This window comes from Azolla caroliniana, unplaced genomic scaffold (assembly GCF_043228905.1).
Source record: "Azolla caroliniana isolate FFs.n. ecotype wild unplaced genomic scaffold, voAzoCaro1.0.p SCAF_16, whole genome shotgun sequence".
NCBI lineage: Eukaryota > Viridiplantae > Streptophyta > Polypodiopsida > Salviniales > Salviniaceae > Azolla > Azolla caroliniana.
This window is the reverse complement of record NW_028230451.1, coordinates 9,426,093-9,450,603: the sequence shown is the minus strand read 5'-3', so window position 1 is coordinate 9,450,603 and position 24,511 is coordinate 9,426,093. Positions and strand designations below refer to the sequence as shown.

The window sequence follows — 24,511 nt, the reverse complement described above, 5'->3', positions numbered from 1 at the left end:
CTAACAAGGGCTAGGGAACTGACAAACCGACCGAGAAGGTCGAGGTGCGCAGAACGAGATGAGTCATGGGAAGAGGAACCAGATCAGACCAAGAGCACAAGCCAGGCAAGAAGATGCCAGGAGGAGGCGGATGAAAGGGCCGGTAGACACACATATCGATCCAACCTCAAGCTCAATCAAATCTGAATCGGCTAAATAAGCCAGAGCCGGATCGATATCCGGAGGGGAGAACCAGATCGATATCCGGAGGGGAGAACCAAATCAGTATCCAAAACCTAGAGTTGGACCGGAGAACCGGATCATACTCCGAAATAGTGAGAACCGGTAGGCCGTTGGAGCCTATGATCCAAGCCTAGTACGTAGGCATATTCCTTGGAGTTGGTGTCAATCGCTCATATGAGCATTGAAGTACATGTTAGTACTTCTATCAGTCCTTTAAAGGACTTGTATAAAAAGTGTTTTGTAGGACATTTGTATGTACAAAGTGTTATTATTTTGAATTGAGTTTTCATTGTTCTACTCTCTATCTCTCCCGTGTATAGTGTATTCTTAAGCTTCCATTAAACCTTCATCTCTATTTTACTGTTGTTATCTAGTTGAGCCGGTTTGTCTACAAGCTTCCGCATATTAACTTTTTCAGTCCCCATGCATATGATGCATGTGAAGGTACAAGACATGCATACTATGCATGGAATGCATTTGATGCATGTTAACCATGTCACTCATTCAAGCTCTCATGTATGAGAATTTATATGTAAAACACATTGAAAGAAACAATTTAACTTAGTGGTAAGTCAATTGTCCTCTATCTTAGAGGTGCAAGGTTCAAAACCCTACTTGCACCTCTTTGTATGGACAAAAATGCCACAAGGCCCTATACTTATTTTCATATTTACAAGTGTTTGTGTAATATGCTAACGTACGTGTGTGACCATCAACCATTCCGTGTGATTTTCACACCATTGCCAAAAATCTTCATGACATCCACCCCCACAAACCACACGTCCTATGTGCCAAGAAGCGTGTGCGAGATTTCGGCTACTATTATCAAGCAGATTCCTCCACGTCCTCGTTGACCTCACTTGTTGGCCGAAGAAAGAGTATCATCTAGTGACAAAAGTGTGAACCGGAGGCCAAAAAATATGACACTGTTTTGTACACTTACTAATGCCTATTTAAAGGGTTCAAATTCATTGTATCTAGGGCAAAAGCAATGCAAGTTAAATTATTGTTTATTGATTTTGTCATCTATCTTGTGTACTCTTGTTATCTTACGTGTGTAATTGATTGCCACATACGGTGTGTATTCCAAAAAGTAACCAAGGATATATGGAGGACACAACATTTACCCTTCTTCAAGGGCCAACCAAACCTAAGTTGTTAAAACATGTCAAAGTGGCGTAAAGGGTGCCCTAGCCTTATCCTACATCCAAATAAAATATTTGTATAATAAATACACCAATAGATGTGACACAGAAATCAAAAACTCAATCCGAAGGCATGATGGCTAGTATTTTTGTCGAATAACATATATCCAAGAACTATGGGTTTCACTCTTTCAAACATCTATTAATCACTTAAGTAAGATGTCAATTAGTCTAAGGTCATTTAAAGGCATTTTTGTAGTAAGTGGGAAAGTGTGTTTCCTTATATCTCACCTCCATTAACTATAACTTGAGCCCCACTGCATGTGTACAGTATATAACCACGTGGCATTCATTAGGACCCAATGCATGTGCAAAGAGCACAACCATGTCACAACAATTTCTTCTGCATCCAACAGGACAAAAAAGAAACAAACCAACCGTAACTTCACAAAGATGACACGAAGTGCCAAAATCAACACATTCATTGGGCACTTCCAACAGTGATTCAGTTAACCACCAACAATAAACCATCAGACAGCTCAACTTTGCTCGTTTTCATGGACTGAATTCTTGAGTTGGGCATCAAGGGTATCTCCTTAGTTTGGTTCAAGATGGATTGTGTATCCTGCTTGTAAAAATGGATTTGTAGATGATGTATTCTGTGTAAAACCACAGAGTGGATTTTACCAAAGATGGGATTTGATCATTTCTTCAAATCAGTACAGCCATCACCACTAAATCTCTCCCATTTCAATTGTGTACAGTTTCAGTGGAATCACCCATTAACAGCAGTATTACTTACTCCAAAAAGAAAGGATGAAAAGAAAGCAAGCAAGCATTCAAAAGATCAAGAAGATAGGATGCAAGAGAAGAAAATAAAACGCATTAACAATGTAATTTGAACAGAAGAAACACCGGATGAAACGATTGATGACGAAGCACCATCGAAGCTTTGCAAGAAGAAGGTTGTCATCTTTCTCTGATAGATGTAAACCTAATTAGTTGTATCCCGGCAACACCAGCACTGCCCACAACCCCATTCCATCAAGTAGCATTGCTAAGTCTATTTTGGTTTATGGTTCAATACAATACGTATTGCTTCCAGAAGTGATGTAATCTTCTCTCATGAGAAGAAGCTTACACCAAACGCACAAAATTCAGGACTGCAAAAAGCAATGAAGAAATGAAACGCCTTTCATCATATATATTTATTCCTCTACCACCATTTTGAAATGTGGCTTGAAACTAGTTTCAAGAATTACAAGAGTTGTCGAATCCAGTCCTAACTTGTCAAGATTAAGGTGGCAGTGTTCCATTCCTTTTTATTTCAGACTTCTTCAAAAATCACGAAAGCTCATTCGAGGATCTTCACCTTTGCTTTTACCAGATCTCCCTCTCCCTCTTCCTCTTCCTCTTCCTCTTCCTCTACCACGGCCTCTTCCTGATCTTCTAATGAAGGATCTTCCATACTTCATTTCGATAAGGGAATGTAACAAATCATCACATAACACACACCCTCGATAAAGAGTTTCCCCATCTAGAAGTGGTGTAGAAGATTTATTGAAGTCAATTTCAAGCACAGTAGAGCCACATTCTACACACATGTCAGCAGTAGTTCCAATGCGATGTGCATTTTCTGGTAGATATACAAGACAGTTACACTTATTGCAATCTAGCCTCCATTTAGGACCACTAACGGGATCTAGAACTAGCATTCCATTGCACTCTGGACAAGCACACACTGACTGTTTTATCAAAGAATGTCGGCATGTTGGATGTAGACATGATGTACATGGCATTCCCATCTTGCCTCCTTTGTCACTTTTTCCATCACTTTTCATTATACCTATGTCTTCGAATGGGGGATGGTTAAAGCAATAGGGACAAAGTGGATAGGATTTGCTATCCGGACCAATGAAAGAGACCAAAACAAGCTCAAAATTATCCAATGGACATATTAGCTCCTTGTACAGCTGCCAAATTTAGGAGTATAAAATGAGCAATAGTAGATTCGAAATTAAAATAAACAAAAAAGTGAATGTCATCACCTTGATGTTGGCATTTTGTGGAAGCCCATAGACCTCTTCACATGTAGAACAATATAGTCGTGATGGCCGCATAGCAATATATTTCATATATCTTGCACATTTACCACATTTGCTGAGCACTTTTCCAGAATCAGCAAGAGGAGAGAATTGTGCCTCAAAGAGACTATCCATGCACTCAATCTGTAAGAGAAAGAAAAATATTATGGGAAATCTGCAAAAACATTCCTCATTAATGGTGAAATTATAAATTATTTTCCACGAAAATTTCAAAATATCACTCATTTTTTGCAAAATTTCCAGAACCCTCTCTTAAAAGCTCTCTAGAAAGAAATTATAGGGAGAAAATTTGCTTGTAGTACATAATGACTCCTATGGTCATGTGAGCTCATAACTATTTATTTAGTCTGTGTTACATATTACAATACCATTTATTTAGTCTCTGCAGTGCACCATCTTCGTACCAAGTGATATTTTGGGGCTGATACATGTTATCTTGTTTTCCAAGTTAATATCAGTTCGGATCACTCTATTCTTTTCCACTTTGGTCATTTTTTAATGGGGACAGTCCAAGCTGTATTGGAAGGGGGCTAATGTATTTAAATTTATGCCATGTGACTTGAACCATTGTTGCATTTCATCATTCCAACAATGAATGTCTCTATTTTCACCCAGTTGTCTTGATGACATGGAAGCTTCCAAAGACGTTGGATACAGAACACTGATCGGAACAATGCCTCAGTGATTATAGTGGCTGCTCCCATCTCTGCCCTGACTATATTATGGTGCATTGATGCCTTGCTCCTTACCATGTGGGCATTCATTGAAACTAAAGGTCTAAATCTCGCCTTGTTAAGACTCGGTCCCCACATTTCTACTCCATAGAGAAGAGTTGACATGACAAGTGTATCAAATAACCACAACTTACTTAGTGGCTGTTGGAACTGCAAATCTGTACATTGTCTTTAGAGAGAACCAAGGACTGCATATCCACGAGAACGTCGGGCACAAGCAGCCTCCCATAACGAGAACCAATAAGCATTGTTGGTTCTCATATTCCATTTCTTGCATAGTGGCCAAAACCCTCGCTTAAACAGGCAATGGTATCTCCCTCTTATTTCATAAAAAACACCACAATGACAAACATTCAGATTCCACTTCCTAATGACATAATTGGAAAATTCTTTCTTCTAGAGGTATTCGTGCATATCTGCCTAACTCAATATCTAGCTGATATAAAGAGGTTTGCAGCCCAAATTTTCGTGATTCACCATAATTGGCTCCATTGATTAGAATGTGATTCACCATGGGGAAGAGGGTAACTGTCCTAAAGAAGATGGTGAGAGTTCATTCTAGATATGGTTCTGTGGTCATTTTGTTATCAATGAACAGGAGGGTGTCAAGCCTTATGGGCAGAATATAGAAAAGGTACAATGGGAACCATAATATTCCTCAGAATTTACAACATGATGGTACAACTGGCAAATTCATTCTTCCATAGCTTTCCATGCATAACCAATATTAAGAGGTCCTGAGCTGCCTACTGAGGAAAGAGATGTGCATCCACATAGGAGAACTTGGTAATAAATCTATAATGCAGCAAGTGTAAAAATGGGTCAGTACGGAGGACCATCTTCTACCATGCTGCATTGTGGGATAAACTAAGGATCCCAAAGAAATGATCCTCTTTGGTTTGATAAAAAGAAAATCCTCCTCTTTGGCACAACGTTATCCAACAGTGATTCCTCACATACTGTCATTGCTTCTTCTCTATTCTTTTCCACTTTGATCAAGTCCACATAAGGAGCATGGAAAGTAGCCAGTGCATTTATATTTATACCATCTCTCTGGAACCATTCTTGTGTCACCATGCCAACAATAAGTATCTTTCTGTTCTTCCAATTGTTTGGTTTACCAGGTGCCTACCTTGACTACCTATGTGTTGGTGAGCTCCCATATCTTTTGGATAGTCACTGATTGGAAGTGCCTGGTTAACTATCTGGATTGCTCTCTCAAGGTATATTATCTCATGGACCATTGATTCTTTGCTCCTTATCATGTGGTTAATCATCAAGATTAAAGACCTTCGCTAACTACCATACCACAGCTTGATTCCCAAGCTTTTACCCTGTTGGGAGGAGTTGGTATTAAAAATGTATTAAACCACCGCAATTTTGTTTGCAGTTCTTGTAAGTGTATATATGCACATTGTCTTCAACTTAAACAAGGGCTACATATCCAAAAGAAAGTCACGCACAGGTAGCCTCCCATAGAAAGAACCAAAACATGTGTAGGATCACGTCTACGCTACATTTTACTCTGCCAATAAAAATGGTGTCAAACACCATCATTTTAGCTTTATCAACGTATACTGGTAAATCTTTACCTGCACCAACACCATCTTTACTGGTAAATGTTTGAAGCATATATATTTCTTTAAGTTTTCTGCAGTTCTTGGAAGTGTAAATGTGCACATTGTCTCTCAACCAAACAAAGGGCTACATATCCACAAGAAAATCATTAACAGGTAGTCTCCTGTAGTAGGAACTAAAACCCAGTGAATGTTACTGCTCAATACATGTAGGATCATGACTACAAAGACATCTACATGCCATAAAACTATCTTGTACGGACAATGGTTTGTCGATAAACATGGATAAAACTAAAGTGATGGTGTTTAACACCACTCAAGCATAGGTAACAAGATCAGAACCGGAATTCTTCTTGGGAGAAGAAAAGGTGGAATACACACGCTCCTACATGTACCTAGGAGAGACATTTACAGGGCCTAGGTTCTCCTTACATAAGGCTGCTTGTGCCCAACTTTCTCCTTACATAAGGTTGCTCTCGAAAGACAATGTGCACATTTACAGTTCCGAAAGGCACTAAGTAAGCTGTGGTTATTTAATACAATTGTCAAGTCAACTCTTCTCTATGGAGTAGAATCATGACGACCGAATCCTAACAAGGCAAATCATTGGAAAGATTTAGAGCGACCTTTAGTGTTCAATGATTGCTCGCATGATGAGGAGCAAAGCATTGGTGCCCATAATATAATCCGGGGAGAAATGGGAGCAGCCCCTATAATCACTAAGGCATTGTTCCAATAAGTGACCTATCAAACGTTTTTGGGAGCTCCATAAATGAAGGTACCCAAAGTTGGCACTTACATCATCAAGACAATTGGGCGAAAATGGAGACATTTATTGTTGGTATGCTGAAATGCAGAAACAGTTCGAGTGACATGGCATAAGCATAAATGCACTACCCCTAAGAGAGTGACCCGAACTGATATTATTAACTTGAAAAACAAGATAAAATAGATCAGTCACAAAATATCGCTTGGCACGAAGATGGTCCACTACAAGACACATGCTTTATGCATATCAGAGGATGGATTCATCATCAGGCAGATATACACGAAAACCTCTAGAAAAAAGAATTTGCCAATTGTTGTTGGGGATAAAGGCCCAAAGAACTCTCCTATATTATCGACTATGTTGAGACTTTGATCTTGTGGTGATCGACTCTTCGCGAGCGCGCTAGCACTAGGTACAGCTCGATGCCACAACGGTGGTATGGGATGCCGATCGAGGCTCGAGTCCATCTCGATCTCTTCGCTCTGGGGTGGTTGGGTAGATTGGCACCCTTCTTTCTCTCTACTCTTATCTATCTAGCTATTATTTCCTTATCATATGCTTACATTAGGATTAAGCTCTAACATTAGTGGATCTGAAGGGCCTCACAACTATTTTTGAGGTATGGGAAAAGTTGAAAGCTACTTATGAAATTACCACTCTTGTAAATCAAGTGCATCTCATGCGTAAGCTGGTATATATGCAACTTGATGAGTCAAAAAGTGCAGTTGAGCACTTATCTGCATTTACATGTACTCTCTCACAATTGCAAGACTCTGGATTACCTCCCTTTGATGAGAGCTTAAGGCCATGTTCTTCTTGATGACCTTAACTCATTCGTGGGAAACGTTGGTTGTTTCACTCTCAAATAACCCTAATCGTACTTTTGATGGCATACGGGATTCTAATTTGAATGAAAAATCTAGAGGAAAGCTAGTGAAGAGCGAAATGGATCAACCAATGTGGCTAGAGGAAGAATAGAAAAACAAAATGAAAATGTATAACAAAACAAGAGCAAACGCAAAGGCAAGGCTGAATTAACTTGTTATTAATGTGGTAGGAAAGGTCATAAGAAGCATGATTGCAGATATTACAAAGTTGAATTAGAAAGAAAGAAGAACACAACTGATAAGAAGAAAAAGGACAATGAGAATGAAGAAAAAGGACAAGGACAAAAAGGTCAATGTGGCCTCTAGTGTCATCATTGAGGAGCCTTCAGATGTTGAAGATATTATTTGTGCTACCATCACAACAGATCATGCTGAAGTTAATGGTGCTTCGGTTTTATTCATGCATAGGATATGCAAATAACAAAGAGCAAAATAAGTGATGCATTGCTTACGTTGAATGATGCTTTTTCACAATCCTGGATTGTGGATTCAGGTGCATCATTCCATGTTACTCCTATTACGAAGTGTTTTACTACCTTTCATGAAAGCAACGATGGATATGTATATCTTGGAAATAACCATGCTTGTTCTATTGAAGGTATTAGCACAATGCATCTCATTGTGGATCATACTAATGAGCTGGTTTTGCATGACATAAGGTATGTACCAAGCATCACGAAAAGCTTATTGTCTGTTATACAAATGGATATGCATGGATATAGTACCCTCTTTGAGAAAGGGCCATGGAAGCTATCAACGGCTCTAGGCTAATTGTAAGGTACAAAGAAGGGAAGTATATATTGCTTGCATGGTAAATCTTTGTGGGCAAGTTTATTGCTTTGGCTGAAATCCATTCACATATGGAATTCTCGCATAAAAGGCTTGGCCACATGAGCCAAAAAGGCCTTGATAAACTATGTAATTTGGACAAGTTTGATGCTAAAAGCTCAAAACTTGGTTTTTGTAATGAATGTCAATATGGTAAGCAAGTAAAGAATTCCTACTACTCTTGTGTCTCTCATAAGCCTAATCTTCTTGATCTAGTTCATTTTGATGTTTGTAACATGCCCACCAAATGTAAGGACTATTCTGATTGGGGGTGCTCTTTATTTTATTTCTTTTGTTGATGACTACTCTAGGAAGCTTTTGGTATATTTGTTAAAATCTAATGATGAAGCCTTTGTTGCATTTAAGAAATTTGATGCATTTGTGACCCACCCAAACAAGTAGAAAGCTGAACTGCTTACACACAAATAATGTGGGTGAGCTTACAAGTGCTGAATTGAATATATTTTGTGAAAATCCTAGTATTAAGAGGGAGCTAACAGTCCCATACTCTTCCAATGGTGTGGCTGAAAGGTATAACAAGCCTTTATGTGAGAGGGTGAGAAGCATGCTGTCCACATCTAATCTCCCTCATGGATTTTGGGGAGAGGCCTAGAAAACTATAGTTCATGTTTGCAATAGATCCCCTCATATGTCCTTAAAAGGTGCCATTCCTGAAGAGGTTTGGTCTGGCAAACCAGCTTCATATGACCACCGACGCATCTTTAGTTGTGATGCTTTTGTGCATATAAAGCCTGAGTTAAGAAGCAAGTTGGATGCAAAGTCCATGAAAGGAATCTTTATGGGTTATGAAGATGAAGGTGAAATTGGCTACAAGATTTGGCTATCTGAACTCAAGAAGGTTATACGCAGCCGAGATGTATTTAATGAGACAAGTCTGCTTAAAAATGATTATGCCGCTAAGTGTGACCATAAAAGAGTCAAATTTCAGCATGTACAGCCATAAGTGAAAAAGAAAAAAAGGCACAAAAAAAGGCACAAAACGCAGGGCAGAGAAAAAAGCTCATAACTTCTTCATCTCATATCCAAATTTTAAAAGAAAAGATTCATAAGAAAGCTGACAAAGAGAGCTTTCTTATTGACAAATTTGGGATGACAAAGCAGAAATAGTTGTATAAAAAAACAACTTACATAAACTTGAGGATATATAAAAATAAAAGAAAAGAAAAACAAACCCAAAGAACAACTTTAATCTCAATGACAATAGTTAATAATAGTCTTTCCTTCTCTCTTTCTTCTACGAAGACTTCCCTCACTTCTTTTACAAGGCTATCCGAGGATTTACAAGGCTCAGCTTTGGTGGGGGTGGTTGAGATGAAGAAGTGGGTTAAACTTTTACCGGAACGTGAAAGTTTTTTTCTTATTGATGCCCGAAATTTTCAGGGACATGCTAAAAGTGACAAAGGATCTCACAGATGATTAGGAATTTTGGAGTCTAAGAAGATGGTATTGTTTTCCTAATAGTATATTAAAGTATTCCTTTCTCTTCCTATTCTCTTCTTTATTTTTTTTCTATATCTGTCCATCACATATCCACGAGAAAGTTAAGCACAGGTAGCCTCCTGTAGGAAAAACCAAACCCCTATGAATGTTACTTCTAGATATGTGTAGGATTGTGTCTATGCAACATATTCCTCTGCTAGTAAGAATGGTGCCAAACACCATCACTTTGCCAATAAATATTTATATGCACAAAATGACTTTGAATGACTTTGAAGTATATATGTCTTTATAGCTGCTCTGGAGAGTCAGAAATCAGCAAAATATCATCATCATATAGCCATTGATAAACATGCTCCTGCGCCACCCAATCTCTCTAATGCAATTAGATGCCTCATCTATATAAAGACCAAAAAGAGTGTGTAAAAGTGGGGATTCTTGTGTCATTAAAATTGTGCTACCCATTACATAACAACTGATTAGAGAGAGACGAGTATTTTATCATTTTTTCATATCACCAGAATTTGTGAAAAATAAGGTATAGAACTATGAATGAACAACAAATACAGAAAAACAAAAACCTGAGAGACAAAGTATGCAAACTTTGCCATGAATTCGTGCAAGACATGTTGAACTACACGAGCATGGTCAGCTTGGCCTTTGGAAATCAACGTAATTTGTTGCTCTATGAAGCTTCTAATATCTGGCAAGCAAAGGTCAACATCGATGGTTTGATATCCTCTCACTAATGTGATCCCAAGTGTAGTAGGAACTAGGCGTCGACCCGATTGAACCTGAAACCCTCTATTAGAATTGAAACGAAAAGCTTTAATTGAGTATCTATAATCAACCTTGTGCTACAATTTTTCAACCCTACCTGTGCATAGTTACGCTCACATATGTTGTTTATATGGACAGGGATGGAAGCATCTGTTCCAATCCCATGCTTCTCCATCAATGATATTAGTTCACTTTCAGTTAAATAATCAGGTGGTGAAGTCCTACTCTACATTCAAATAACATCTGATTGGAATACCGATTCCTGCAGTTAATAAAAGATAGGAAAAACAGCAAAATACATCTAACATGTTCACAAGTTACCGCTACGTTTTCAAAAAATACTGAATGTCCCTATAGAGTTATAGCTTTTGTGCTAGAGGGGTATTCTGGTACTTCTTGAAAACGTTGGGTTATTATCATAAATACATAAAACAAGTTGGTATTTCAGATTTTTAAGCAAAATAGACTAGTGCACATTCAGCTATAGTTATTTTTTAGTACCTGATACAACTCAACCTCTCCGATTTGGATAGATTCTCCTATGGAGAAAGTCGGCAAAGTCTCTTCCACAATCCGAAGCCATGGCATGACAGTTGTGAATCCTGGGCTAAGAACACTCTGTCCAGTACACGAGAAGTATTCTCCTGCACAGATAAACTCTACTCTAGTCCTGAGATAGTGGTATAAGATGGAGGACATCAGATTCTACATTATTTAGTATACAGTATATAGTATATATTATCAAATGTATTCAGCATACTTGACATATCTGCAGTCAGGGCTGACACTTCCAAGAAAATGTTGTGTCACATACTGGTATAGTCTCCATGCATCACCACCAGCCAACTCCATCTCAGTTGCCGATCTCATCGGGATAATAGGTGGATGATCACCCACATCTACTCCCCCTTTTGGAGTATGGGCTCCACTAGTCAAAAGTGAGTGTGTATAGTCCCCCCATAAAGGATGATTCTGCTGCGAAGAGAGTATCGCTCTCACATCAAAACTTGATGGATATGCTGTGCTTTCAGTTCGTGGGTAACTATGGAATGACAGGAAGTAAAAAATTAAGAAAGACCAGACTTATGAGATACTGCACTCTGAACAAATTAAACATTCACAGAAAGCAATATATATAGCAACTGTACCTTATATATCCTTGTGTATATAAACGTTCTGCTATTTGCATGGCATGATGTGGTCCCATTCCCAGAGCGCTGGAAGCTACCTATACCAGTACAAACCAAATGTGAATATGTCAAAATCGTCATAATCACAGAACTTTTAAACCATCACAACATCTGTATCAAGCAAACGATTTATGTTCATTGCGATTGAAAGTTTGCACAGCTAATGGAACTGTGTAATGGAAGATGAACAAATTCAATATAATTGGATATGTATTAAATCTCCATGTCATAGGTCCTTCTCCCTCTTTGATTGGCAGCAGATCATGCATATCAACGCTTGAGGAGAAGGATACATGTGTAAGGAATTTATATGCTAAGGATAGTGGGCTGCCTAAATACTAATTTACTTGGGAGGCAGTTGATGTGTATAGTTGTGGAGTATATAATGGCATGCTAGAATTGGATTCTTTCACACCCCTAGACAAAGTTACACAAGATTGTCAAAGTCATTGCATAAAGTAGCCACAAATGTCTTTCCCCACACAACAGCCAATGAAACCAAACCTGGTCGAATCATACGAAATAGTTGGTATGATGAGGAATGCCACGATACAAGGAGATGCTTGCAACGTGAAGCAACTCAGGGGATTTATACTCACAACAAGCAAGACCAACTTTCCAACATCTCCTAAGGAAGAAGAAGAGATCATATTTAGCTAAATTTGAAGCACGTGTGTCACATGTTCCTAGGACAAGATAGTAAAAGAGCATGGAAAATGCTTGAAGAGAGGCGACTTACCATGCAACTTGAGCTCGATAACAAGAATCTTTAGTCTCTTTTATCTTATTTACTTCTTTTTCCTTAGTAGCATTTATTTATTTTGATTTGTTCTCAAAGACAACAAAACACTTAAAAGAGAGGCAACTTACCACACAACTTGAGCTCGATAACAAAAATCTTTAGTCTCTTTTATCTTATTTATTTCTTTTTCCTTAGTAGCATTTATTTATTTTGATTTGTTGTTCTCAAAGACGACAAAACACTTAAGGTGCAATCTCTTGTTTGGGCTTATAGGCCATTTTGGGCCTCTTAAAAGACGTAAATGTTTCTTTCTTTCTTTCTTTCTTTCTCTGTCTCTGCGTTTTCTGCTATGTCTGCCCTGTGTGTTCTCTGCAATGTCTAAGCCTTTGTGTTTTCTGCAATGTCTGTCCTCAACGTTTTCTGCAATGCTTGATCCTCTGCATTCTCTGCCAAATCTGATTCCCTGCATTTTCCACCAAATCTGTTCGTCTGTGTTTTCTGGCCAATAGAAATTCCTGGAATCTATATTGTTCCCTCTGCCCTCAGCATTTCATACCCTGTACCTGCTGTCCTAAGACACCATGGAGTCTGAATGGACAGAAAATGAAAAGATGGATCTTAACACGCACGACGAGGGTCCAGATCCATGGAAGACCCCAAGAAGATACCATAGACGAAAAGGATGGGATGGAAGCACCCCGAATAGCGTTAGAAGGGTGCACAAGGCACCCAGAACACAGGCCCCATTCGACATTCCATTTGATGTCAAAAATGGGAAACATGATCTAGTACGCCATTTGATTGCGCAAGAGATCAATCTTATTAGAGAGGAAATAGAAATAGCACTAAAAGAAGAAATGAAAAAAGAGAGAGAAACATAAAAACAGAGTTGTATGCCTCTGTCAAGACTAAGTTATTAGAAGAGATGCGGAAAGACATAATAAACAATGTGAAGAAATCACACTTAGAGCTCAAGGATGACATGACACAATACCTTAAGGATGAAATATCCTCAAGTAAAGTTGTGTTAGGAGCTATAACAGTGGATTTAGAAAAAGGACAAGAAGCAGTGAAAAGATGCATCTCTACAGTGAAAGCCAATGTCACTAAGGAAATGCAAACATGGGTAGACATGGCCAAAGATGCCAAAGCTCAAGCTGAGCAAGCCCAAAATGAAATTAAAGCAAATGCTCCTTGGATAGAGGTAGTGAAAAAGCAAAAAGGAACATCCATGGATAGGACGGCAATGATGAATACTACATTAGAAGAAGAAGCCAAGAGGAAAGCTCGTGTGTTGCATGTACAAGTGGTTGGTTGGGCCGAAAAAGGAAGTCCACAAGAAGATGCCAAGAATCTCGGAACAAAGATTGGAGCATCAGATATTCCTTTTGCTTCGGCGTGGAGGGTGGGAAGAGATGAGTCTAGAGCTAAAGCCCTTATCATCCTCTTCATGGATATTGACAAGAAAAAAGCTTTCCTCTCTAAAAGAAAGGCACTCAAGGGTGAAAAAATATACTTAGATGACGATCTCACTCCAACCCAAGTGGCACACCGCAAAGAAAACATGACACGAGTGCTTGATGCAAGAAAGGAAGGAAAATGGGCCGTATATAGAGATGGCAAGGTCATTATTACAGAGAAGAGAACCGCATGACGATATATGGCCTATGAGACCCTACGCATGACCATATGGAATTGCAACAGCTCTCTACATACAGATGTCGGATATTTTGAAGATACATTGAAAAACACAAATATTGCTATGTATACAAAGACTCACCAATACATGGCTAGCAAACTCCCCGACGTACAAGGATATAGATGGGAGTCAATATGTCGCCCCCAACCTCGGACACGAGGAAGCACTAGAGGTTCGGGAGGAGTGGTTGTGCTATACAACCACTCCTCCATGATAGAGTGCATGTTGTCCATAAGGATGTAGATGCACGCTACATGTGGATACGAATAAAAAGAGGGGATCTTAGGGAGTTATACATTGCAATTTGCTACTTACTCAAGGTTTCCACCTGCTTACTCAAGGTTTGCACCTCTAGGTGAATCACCATATCTACCTCTATATGATGATATCATAAGATTTGCTACTATGGGGGACATTATACTATTAGGAGATTTTAATGCACGAACCAAGGATGAACAACTATGTTTAACACCAACGAGGCTGTTTATGGAGAAGTTATGGAAGAAGAGGTTGGTCTAAAGCGACAAGCTCAAGATATGAGTGCTATAACTAAATATGGAAAACACTTTCTAGCCTTGGGAACTGCGCATGGATTGGTGATATATAATGGCTTGTCACAATGGCCTGGATCAAATGCTTTGACATGTGGGAACCCAAAAGGAGGTGCAAGCACAGTGGACTATCTAATGGGATCTCCATCTCTTATACCTGAAATAAAAGTGTTCACTATATCAGGTAGACCTATTGGCTTCGCAGCAGATCATGCATATCTACGCTTCGAGGTAAAGGATGAATGCACAAAGGATGTATATGCTAAGGAGAGTGGGCTGGCTAAGTATCTATTTACTCGGAAGACAATTGATGTGTATAGTTGTTGTGTATACAATGGCATGCTAGATTTAGATCCTTTCGCACCCCTTGAAGAACTTACCCAAGGATTGTCCAAATCATTGCATAAAGCAACCACAAATGCCTTCCCTCACACAACAGCCAATCCCCCCAAACTTGGTAGAGTAATACAAAATAGTTGGTATGATGAGGAATGTCGCGATACAAGGAGATGCTTGCAGCGTGATGTAACTCGGGGCATTTATACACACAACCAAGCAAGAGCAACCTTCCAACACCTCGTAAGGAGGCAGAAGAGATTGTATTTGGCTAAATTTGAAGATCATTTGTATTGCTCGTTCCTAGGACAAGAGAGTAAAAGAGCATGGAAAATGTTTAATGAGAGGCAACCCACCACACAACTGACCTCACCTCAAGTGTGGCATGAATATGCAAAGGTTCTATATGATATCCCGGGGCGACCTCCTCTTCCCCACCCGAATGCCTCACGCCCACGTGAATCAACCTTCTTTACACCACAAAAAGAAATGGTTGCCACTCAGCTGGACAGGCAGGCTTTCAGAAGGGGTTCACAACTTTGGAGAGCAGAATCCATAATAAGAGAAGTCATTGTTGCTTTGTGGATTTCCGAAAATCTTTGACATTGTGCCCCGTTCTCGGCTTATGCAACGGCTAGAAGCCCTTGGGATTGCTATAGATATGTCATGGCGCGTCTATACACTGTAAGAATCCGTGTTAGGAAAAGTGCAATCTCCCAATGGTTTGTCAGAGGCTGTGGCTAGCACAATTGGAGTAAAACAAGGATGCCCACCATCACCCACTCTCTTTAGTCTCTATATAGACAAGGTATCATATTACATTAAAGAGATTCGAGGACCAAAAGCATGCCTATCGAGTAAAACCATACAAATATTTCTATGCGTTGATGATATGTGCTGACTTCAAACTCTTTCGAGGAACTACAAAGACATTTGTCCACCTTAAAAGTATTTTGTACAGACAAAGGTTAGTCGATAAACATGGATAAAATAAAAGTGATGGTGTTTAACACCACTAAAGCATGGGTAACAAGATTATAACCAGAATTCTCCTTGGGAGAGGAAATGGTGGCATAGAAATCCTCTTAAACATGCATAGGAGTAACATTTACAGGGCCAAGGTTTTCCTTACGGAAGGCTGCTTCAGCCCGACTTTCTTGTGTATATGCAGCCCTTGGTGCTCTTGATAGACAATTTGCACATTCGCAACTCCAAGAGCCACGAACTAAATTGTGGCTATTTGATACACTTGTGGTATTGTCTCGTCTTTGAGAATAACAAATTAAAATAAAATAAACATTACTAAGTAAATATTAAAATAAATAAGATAAAACGAGACTAAAGAATCTGGTTTTCGCCACATGCGAGATTCTCAAGTTAGATATATTATAACTTTTGTCTTCAAAAGAGACGTGGAGACCTGAGTCTTAACAAGGCAAATAATTGGATAGATTTAGAGAGACTGTAACTGTCAATGATTGCCAGCATGATAAGAAGCAAAGCACCAGTGCTCCACAATATACTGTGCACAGAGATGGGAGCAGACCCTATAATCATTGAGGCATTATTCTGATCACTGACCTGTATCCAATGGCTTTGGGAGCTCCCTAAAAGAAGATATTCAAGGTTGGCACTTCTGTCATTAAAACAAATTGTTGAACATGGAGACATTCATTGTTGGTATGCTGAAATGCAGCAATGGTTCGAGTTCCCATCTAAATATGACCAAAGTGGAAAAGAATAGAGTGATTAGAATTGATATTATTAACTTGGAAAACAAGATAATGTGGATCATCCCCAAAATATCACTTGGTAGGAAGATGGCCCATTATAAGACATTATTTATACACATCAGAGGATGGGTTCATCATCAAGCTATCTTATATGGACATAAATCTATCCTATGTACTGCACAGTGTGATACGGCAGCAGTGAACTTCATCATATCAGCTAGAGATTGAGGTAGGCAGATATGCATGAATACCTTAGAAGAAAGATAGATATGTCAATTGTGTCATCAGGTAGTGGAATCTAAAGAACATTATGTTTGTCATTGTAGTGTTTTTTATTAAAATAAGAGGTTAATACCATTGCCTCTTTAAGCAAGGGTTTGGCCCAATACACAAGGTAATGGAATACGAGGACCAACAGTGTTTGGGGCTTTTCTTGCTAGAACTCATGAGACACAGGGAGAAGTTCTTGACAAACAACACTACAAAACAAGCTTAGCACGAAAGAACAATCACAACCATAGATTGACATATTCGCATTCGTTGGGTTTCCCATTCGAATGCATATGAATACGAATACGAATGGGTGGTCAAGTATTCGTTTAACTCAAAAAAAAAAATGTCTTTTTTAATTTCCTAGGATAAAAAAAAAGGAACTTGACAATAAATAGGGATAATAAAAGAGGGACTTGGGGATTTGTCACTACTAAATTTTTATAATAAATGTATAACTTATAAATTATAAGTATTCGTTTTATTTTTAATAAATAAATAAAATAAAATAAAGGCTCATAAATTTCTCACTTTTTATTCCCTCAAAATTTATGGATATTTTTATTTTGACATTAAAAATAGTACTTCAAACTAATCATATATTCAAAGTTTATACTAATCATATTTGTATAGTAAATATAAAAATATTCGTTTTTTAAAAATTAATTAATTGATTGATAAATTAAAATAAGTTTCATAAACTCTCTTGACACTATAATCTATTAATGAATAATTGTTCTTTTTTTGGTAAAATAAATTTATTTAAATAAATAAATAAATATTTTATATCTATTTTGCAAAACGAATGGTTTTTTAATATTCTTAGGGTCATTTCATATTCTCGAATATTGAGAATATTGCGCATGGAGAATGTCACGAATATCACGCATGTGTCAATCTATGATCACAACTTTAGACATCACTCCTACTTATGCTACAAATCAATAAAGAGCTACACAAATGGGATCTCAACCAGGACATTGCAAAAGGGTCATGATAGATCGGGCAATAGCAATTTGTCGTGCATGTAGGCACCGGCCTAGTGAACCACAATCTACCCATCCTTGTCATCAACATATAAAGGCCATTATCTACCTCTATCGCAAGTGCTTCCCTCACTTCAGAATCTCTCAATTCTGGATCGACCTATGCTAGAGACCTTTCGAAGACAAAAATTACAAACTATCTGACTTGAGAATCTTACAAGTATCGATAACAAGATTCTTTAGTCACTTTTAATTTTATTTACCTCTTTACAAATTTAAAGATTTTTCTTAAAATATCAAATTTAGGCTAAAAATGTTCAAAATTCAACCTTCTTGTACATTACAATCACTCTAGTGTTCAAATTATTCGCCTTCTATACAAGCTTAAAACACTAAGGCTTCAATGAAAAGTAAAGTTGTTGAGTTTTGGTGTAGATTTTATCCATAACTTTTATGATAGACATGATGTCAAAAATAATTACCTTGAGCATGTTTACAGTGTTCAACCCTACTGGCCTCCCTTTTCGTTCCTCTTTTTTTGATACATCTTTAACTTTGAATGTGATTGCAGCAGCTACCATCTTGTGAAACATGAGAGCTACCTGCTCATTTTTCAGCACAATATGGTCTGAACATGCACCACATATGGAGAGATATTCATGAATTAAGGTATTTTAGAAGAATAGGTAGAGGGAAAATATAAAAACTACCTCTCATATTTAGGAGTAATATAAAAAGTACCCTTATGATAGTCTCGCTATGATCAAGAAAATTCTCTCTCCATATTTTTATATTTTACCATAACTAAACACTTACATCTTTATCAAAAACTCTATTGCGATCCCAACTCAACTGCAACTGATGACCCCCTTTATTCAACCGCGGGCGTATACTCCAAAAGGATTCAGGGCTGAAAGTAGTTATTTGTAAGTGGCGCTCCACACAAAAACCTAGCGTTGGAGTTTGACAAGGTCCATACCTGAAAATGCATGTGGCATTTTCAAAATTGTTCAAATTATATTATACACAAAACCCACGGTGACCGAAATTCAGGAGTACGCAATATCACCAAACAGATACGTACGATATAACATTAGAATCAAGATTTCCATATTTTCCTTGGAAATATCGCGTCTGGAATCTTGTAAATGCTACTCCCACCTTGAGGTCTATCTCTTGCCGTGCATCGACAGCCAATGCTTCATTTTGATTTGGAGAAACTAAATTTTCCATTGCATGTAAAATATCACGCTCACTAATTGCAGAGAAATGAGCTCGATAGATCTGCTGAGCAGACATTTTCTTCATGACTCCTCCTATGCTCTCTATCACTGCATGTCCATCCAGGAGAGGGCTTAGAAATTGGTTCCTTTTTTCAGACACGTAATACACCTTCAGAAAACTATATATTAAAATAATCCATTCTTATCTTTGTCTCCTATAAAAATCTTTCAAGGATGCAAAAAGTTAACACTTTGGTATATATTAATGCAATAACTTTGATGTTTTGACAGCAATCATAAGTTTTTATTCTTAGTGCTTTATATTAATGAGATACCTTTTTGCTTTCCTTATATATAAACTAATCTATAAATAGATGAATCATAGAATATACTTATACATATTGTATACTATATAACTTACATAATAATCTAATATAGCTTATGCCATAAAAGAACATTCTGGTGCCAATTCACATAACCAAAATCGTCATACAGCTTTTACTAAATATTATGTACCAATATTATATATCTTACAGTATGTATATAGAAAATGACGTAGCAATATATATATATATATATATATATATATTGAATTTATTACAGGTATACAATATAGTAATCATCATTCATAATAAAACACGGGCACATCTTTGACAAAGAAATGCATATGTTTACAATTTTCAAGTATCATTTAAAAACTGTAATAGAGTTTTGACATCCATGTACAAAACCGCTGTCTTCACACCCATCAGACTAAAATCACAATGGAATGTGCACATAGCATACCCTAAAGATGAAGGAATGGCCACTTGCACAAGTAACATTTGCGATGAGAAACAAGGAGATAAAGAAACAATTCGACATACATTACCTTCAAAACATATGTTTTCACCTTCACGATCACAATCAAGCCAAAGGACAAGATAATCACATCCATGTGCTTCTTGTTGCAGATGTTTGCAGACATGTGCCTTCACCAAATAACACATGCCAATAAGAAGCTAGTAGCAATCATAAAGATTTTAAGGTACATAACATCCTCACACCAACATGAAAATGATCTATATATTCACCATCTCTTTGTACTAAACTGCAATAGCTTATGCAATTAACACAAATAATTTATCTTTTTAATGATTAATTGCTATTGAAATAGTTAATCACAATGGGATTTTCAGCAATACTTCAAAAATATGGTGCTAGAAGGAATTACTATGCAACAAGAAAAACATGGCTAAGTTGATATTGTGAAGTTCTTCTCTAAGAAGACAAGGGTAGCCAGAAAGTTTCAGAAACACCCACACATACTAGCTTTCCGCGAGTTGTGAATAGCTGAAAAGTTAAATAGCATCTTGACAAGAACATAGAAATTTTCTACCGTGTTTACCATCTTTGTGTATAAAACTATCACAGTTTTATGCAATTAATTTAGTTAATTGATCTTTTTTTATAAAAAACTGTCAATAAACTACTTAATCAAAAAGGGTTTTTCAGCAATACTTTGTATTTGGTGCTAAAAGAGACTCTATAACAAGAAAACCATGGTTTTGTTCTATAAGACCAAACAAAAGAGTAACCCAAAGGATCCATGGAAACAGCCACACAAAAATTAAATTAGCAACCAGGAGTTATAAATAATTTGACGATATCCATATGAGAAAAGAAATATACATTAAGTTCTATTCAGAGACAAAAATATAATTTCTGATCAGATATTACGCTTTCTATCACTGTTTTCAGGTATCAGAAATTATAGTTTTCAGGTATCACTGCAGATTGTGTGTTGGATGAAACACCATGCTTATGATCTTTGATTCTAGTTGGATTGATGAAGAAATACACACAAGGGTGCCAAGTTTTGAGTCCAATCGATGTATTGTGTCGAATCGTAAAAATTCTTACTCACTTCTGAAGCACAATTTTAATGATTATGATTTGGGTAAAAGCTAATTATGAGCAATGATTTTAATCACTGATATAGAAAATTGTTCGGGCCAGTTTCACTTGTAATTCAATAGTGTATATTCAAGTCAAAAAATTCAGTATACAAATCAAATTGGATAACCAATTGCATTTTGTGGTGATTTTAAATGTACATCTTTATTCACATGCTTGGTATATGACTAGCATTAGATCTGAAATTCTAAGCTAGACATTAAGCAAGTTTATCTTAACATTAGAAAACTAATATTTTATGACATTATACAGTATCACGCAAAGAGAATTAATCACAGAATTATGAAAGCCAATATTGATTACATAGCATTGTCACCTTAGGGTTAGCTTCAGATTTTACAATAGGAGCTTGAAATAGATCTTTAGGGTCTGTAGTCTCCCAATTTTGAAACTTCGCAGGAAAATCAACACTATTTACCAAAGCAGAAAGTTGCAAAGAGAGTATTAATAAAATATTCAGAAATGTTCTAAATCTTGTTGACATTTTTCATAACATTGAAAGATAAATTATGCAGGTTATATCTTATTTCTCTATCCTCATACACTAGGTTTTCACTAGCTAGTGAGGAAACTAGCATCATCAATCACCTATGCTTGCATCCATGAGTATAATTTTATAATGGTAATGTATGTTGAATGCCTGCATTAATATCTGCTGAGTTTTTGTGTTAATCTCTACTGAACCCCTATGTTAATCTCTTGTTACTACTTTCCTTAATAACTGGTGAGTCTCTCTTTCCTGAATCTCTGCCTTAAATCCTACCTAATCTATCCATTAATCTCTGCATTAATATGTCTTCACTACTTGGCATTAATCTCTCTGCTATCCATACTATCTAGCTAGAATGCCATGGATTTTCTGTGGACACTTAATGAAGTTGAGACCATAGAGATCAAGACTTGGGGCAGACATATGGAAAACCCCATAAAGATACGAACAAAGGGAGCAGCCATCCTAGGTAGTGCTCGAAGGGTAGACAAGATGCGGAAAATGCAAGTCTCATCAGATGGATACAAGGAAAAAGAAGATATCTTATACCAAATTATTAGTGACAAAGTTAATTGTGTGAGATATAGTATAGAAACGGCCTTAAAAGAGAAAAATGCAATATAGAATGCATTGGGAGTTAGAACTGCGTAGAGCATAACTGTTTACCTTTTGAAAACAGAAACACTAGATTCTCTATGAAACAACATTGCAAGCATTGAAGGCAGTCAAATTTAGAAGTTAACGGCGAAATGGAAGATTTGCATTTACATTTTAGTAATGGAGTATGTGTGAATTATTCATAGGAATCCATATAATTATATGCAAGTGAATCTCCCAGAGCTACCATCCTATGTGATGGAATTCTAAAACACAATAACCATCATCCTCGCATGCGGCCGATAGTTAAGAAAATGATACTTTACTTTACGCTTAGTTCTTTCACAGTGGCATAAGTATATTTTCATGCTACTTTCTCTTCTTAAATGCTTCATTTGCTCTCTTAATAGAGCAAGTCCACAAGTGAATCCCCCAGGGTTACTAACCTTTGTAATGCAGATAGTTAAGGAAATGATATTTTTAAATATGACTTTTGCTCCATGTTCTTTCATATGGCATGAATATGTCTGCATGTTACTCTCTCCTCTGAAATGCTTCAACCACTCTCTTGATAAAACAAAAGTAAAAACTACAATTATGCCCACATTGATTAATATCCAAAGGGAATAAAGTACATAGATTCTTGAAGTACCTAAAAACATGCCCAATTACTGAAGTGACTCTGAAACGCACTTGCATTCCCTTGAAATTTCCACTGAATTCATGTACTTCCAAATAAGATCTTCTTGTTGTAGCCTGTCATAAAAACAACTAAAAAAATGTAAACGAGCATATTTCACAATGCTCATGCTATGTGAATGAATGTTGCACATAGCATATTGTTGAAGAGTAAAGAATAAATAAATAAACATAAAAAATTTAATCGAAAACAACAAATCTTTCAAATGTTCAGTGACCACTTTAAAAATATGATGACTTCTAATCAGTTTCACATAGTTAACTGTTAAGAAGCATAAGATAAAAATATTTACAATGAGAGGTATAGATTTAAAAGCATAAAAACGCAACACATCTTACCGAGTATACATTTCTTATATTCGCATTAGGCATAATGTTGAGATTCTCAATCATTCGCCCCCAAACTTACTTTTGACACACATTCTCTATTTATCTTATGAATAAGAAACATTTGCACACTTTTTAACCAAGTAAACAAAAACGAAGTTTATATCACATATTTCCAACTAGTATTGATGTGACGCAACCATCCGAACCCTTGTCAAGAAAACAATGCGGTCTACTTACGGCCAGACAAACATTGAGACTATTTGTACTCGATAATTAAAAATGCATTAAGAAATGAAGTTATTTCAAAGCACCATGAACAAGACTAGAAAAGGCAACTGCCGGTTAGAATTGTTTTTGGCAAAGTCCTTTGATGAAAACATTGGAAACTTCGCATAGTTTACATATGATCAAGTTGTGTCCATTTAGGAAGGTAAAATGTGAAGACATTTTTCTTTGAGTTTCTTGCATTTTTGTGTTAGCATCAATAGCTGCAATCTCCATTGGATGTTATACGCCATTTTGGTATTATGACTAGTTTTATGTCTCCCATGAGAGCTGATGTGTATGAGTTGTCTCAGGCCAATTTTAAACAAAGTTTAAATATAGTAACAGAACACTTGAAAGTATAATTTTCTAATGAATGGAAAAAAGGATCCTGAAATTTAGGAATATAAATATGAAATTACTGAAGAATCACATATACAAACCCTGCCAGATGAAAGTAAGGACGCAACAGAAGATGCGATGCTTGGTTTCTCAGCAACCTGCACCAAAAAGAAGAAGGCATACCACATGTGTAAATGAATAGACAGTGTTCACATAATATGCGGAAGAAAAGAGTAGAAGCTATCATGGCTTAAACGAATGTGTAGGCAGGAGGGAAATATATGCATACGAAAACAAGAAGATGGAAAATAAATCTGTGCATACCATGAGCACGATTGGAGGAGCCATGTCGTTTCTGTGTGTGTGTGTGTGTGTGTGTGTGTGTGTGCGCGCGCGCGCGCGTGTGCTGCAAGAGGTGTAGAAATCCTGAGAGAGGAGGAGGGTTACAAAGGCAGAAGATCTCTCGTTTTGTACAAGAATATGTATGCAGTAGCAGTAGCAAAGTCATAGTGAAAATTAATACATACGTAAATAGAAATAGATGGGAGAGAGTTGGGGTGGGATCGTTCGTAGTAGGCTATTGACTCGTGTGTCACCA

The 24,511-nt window shown here is 37.2% G+C and overlaps 1 protein-coding gene across 2 annotated transcripts; it reads right to left on the bottom strand.

Annotated features, from left to right (window-relative positions):
* Positions 1 to 2,547: 2,547 nt before the first annotated feature.
* Positions 2,548 to 24,276, bottom strand: LOC147853940 (DNA topoisomerase, type IA, core). 2 transcript variants are annotated; one of them, XM_087332338.1, is made up of 15 exons: positions 24,238 to 24,276; positions 24,015 to 24,071; positions 22,931 to 23,034; positions 21,508 to 21,601; positions 20,107 to 20,206; positions 19,097 to 19,343; positions 18,829 to 18,991; positions 18,495 to 18,614; positions 11,654 to 11,733; positions 11,266 to 11,547; positions 11,007 to 11,175; positions 10,603 to 10,731; positions 10,307 to 10,519; positions 3,416 to 3,595; positions 2,548 to 3,340 (listed from the first exon to the last, which is right to left on the bottom strand). In XM_087332338.1, exons 1-15 carry the CDS (start codon positions 24,259 to 24,261, stop codon positions 2,705 to 2,707), a joined length of 2,598 nt encoding a protein of 865 aa, XP_087188464.1. In that variant the 5' UTR covers positions 24,262 to 24,276; the 3' UTR covers positions 2,548 to 2,704. The 2 variants fall into 2 exon arrangements, with proteins under 2 accessions (XP_087188464.1, XP_087188466.1); XM_087332340.1 differs by lacking the exons at positions 10,307 to 10,519; positions 10,603 to 10,731.
* Positions 24,277 to 24,511: the final 235 nt, after the last annotated feature.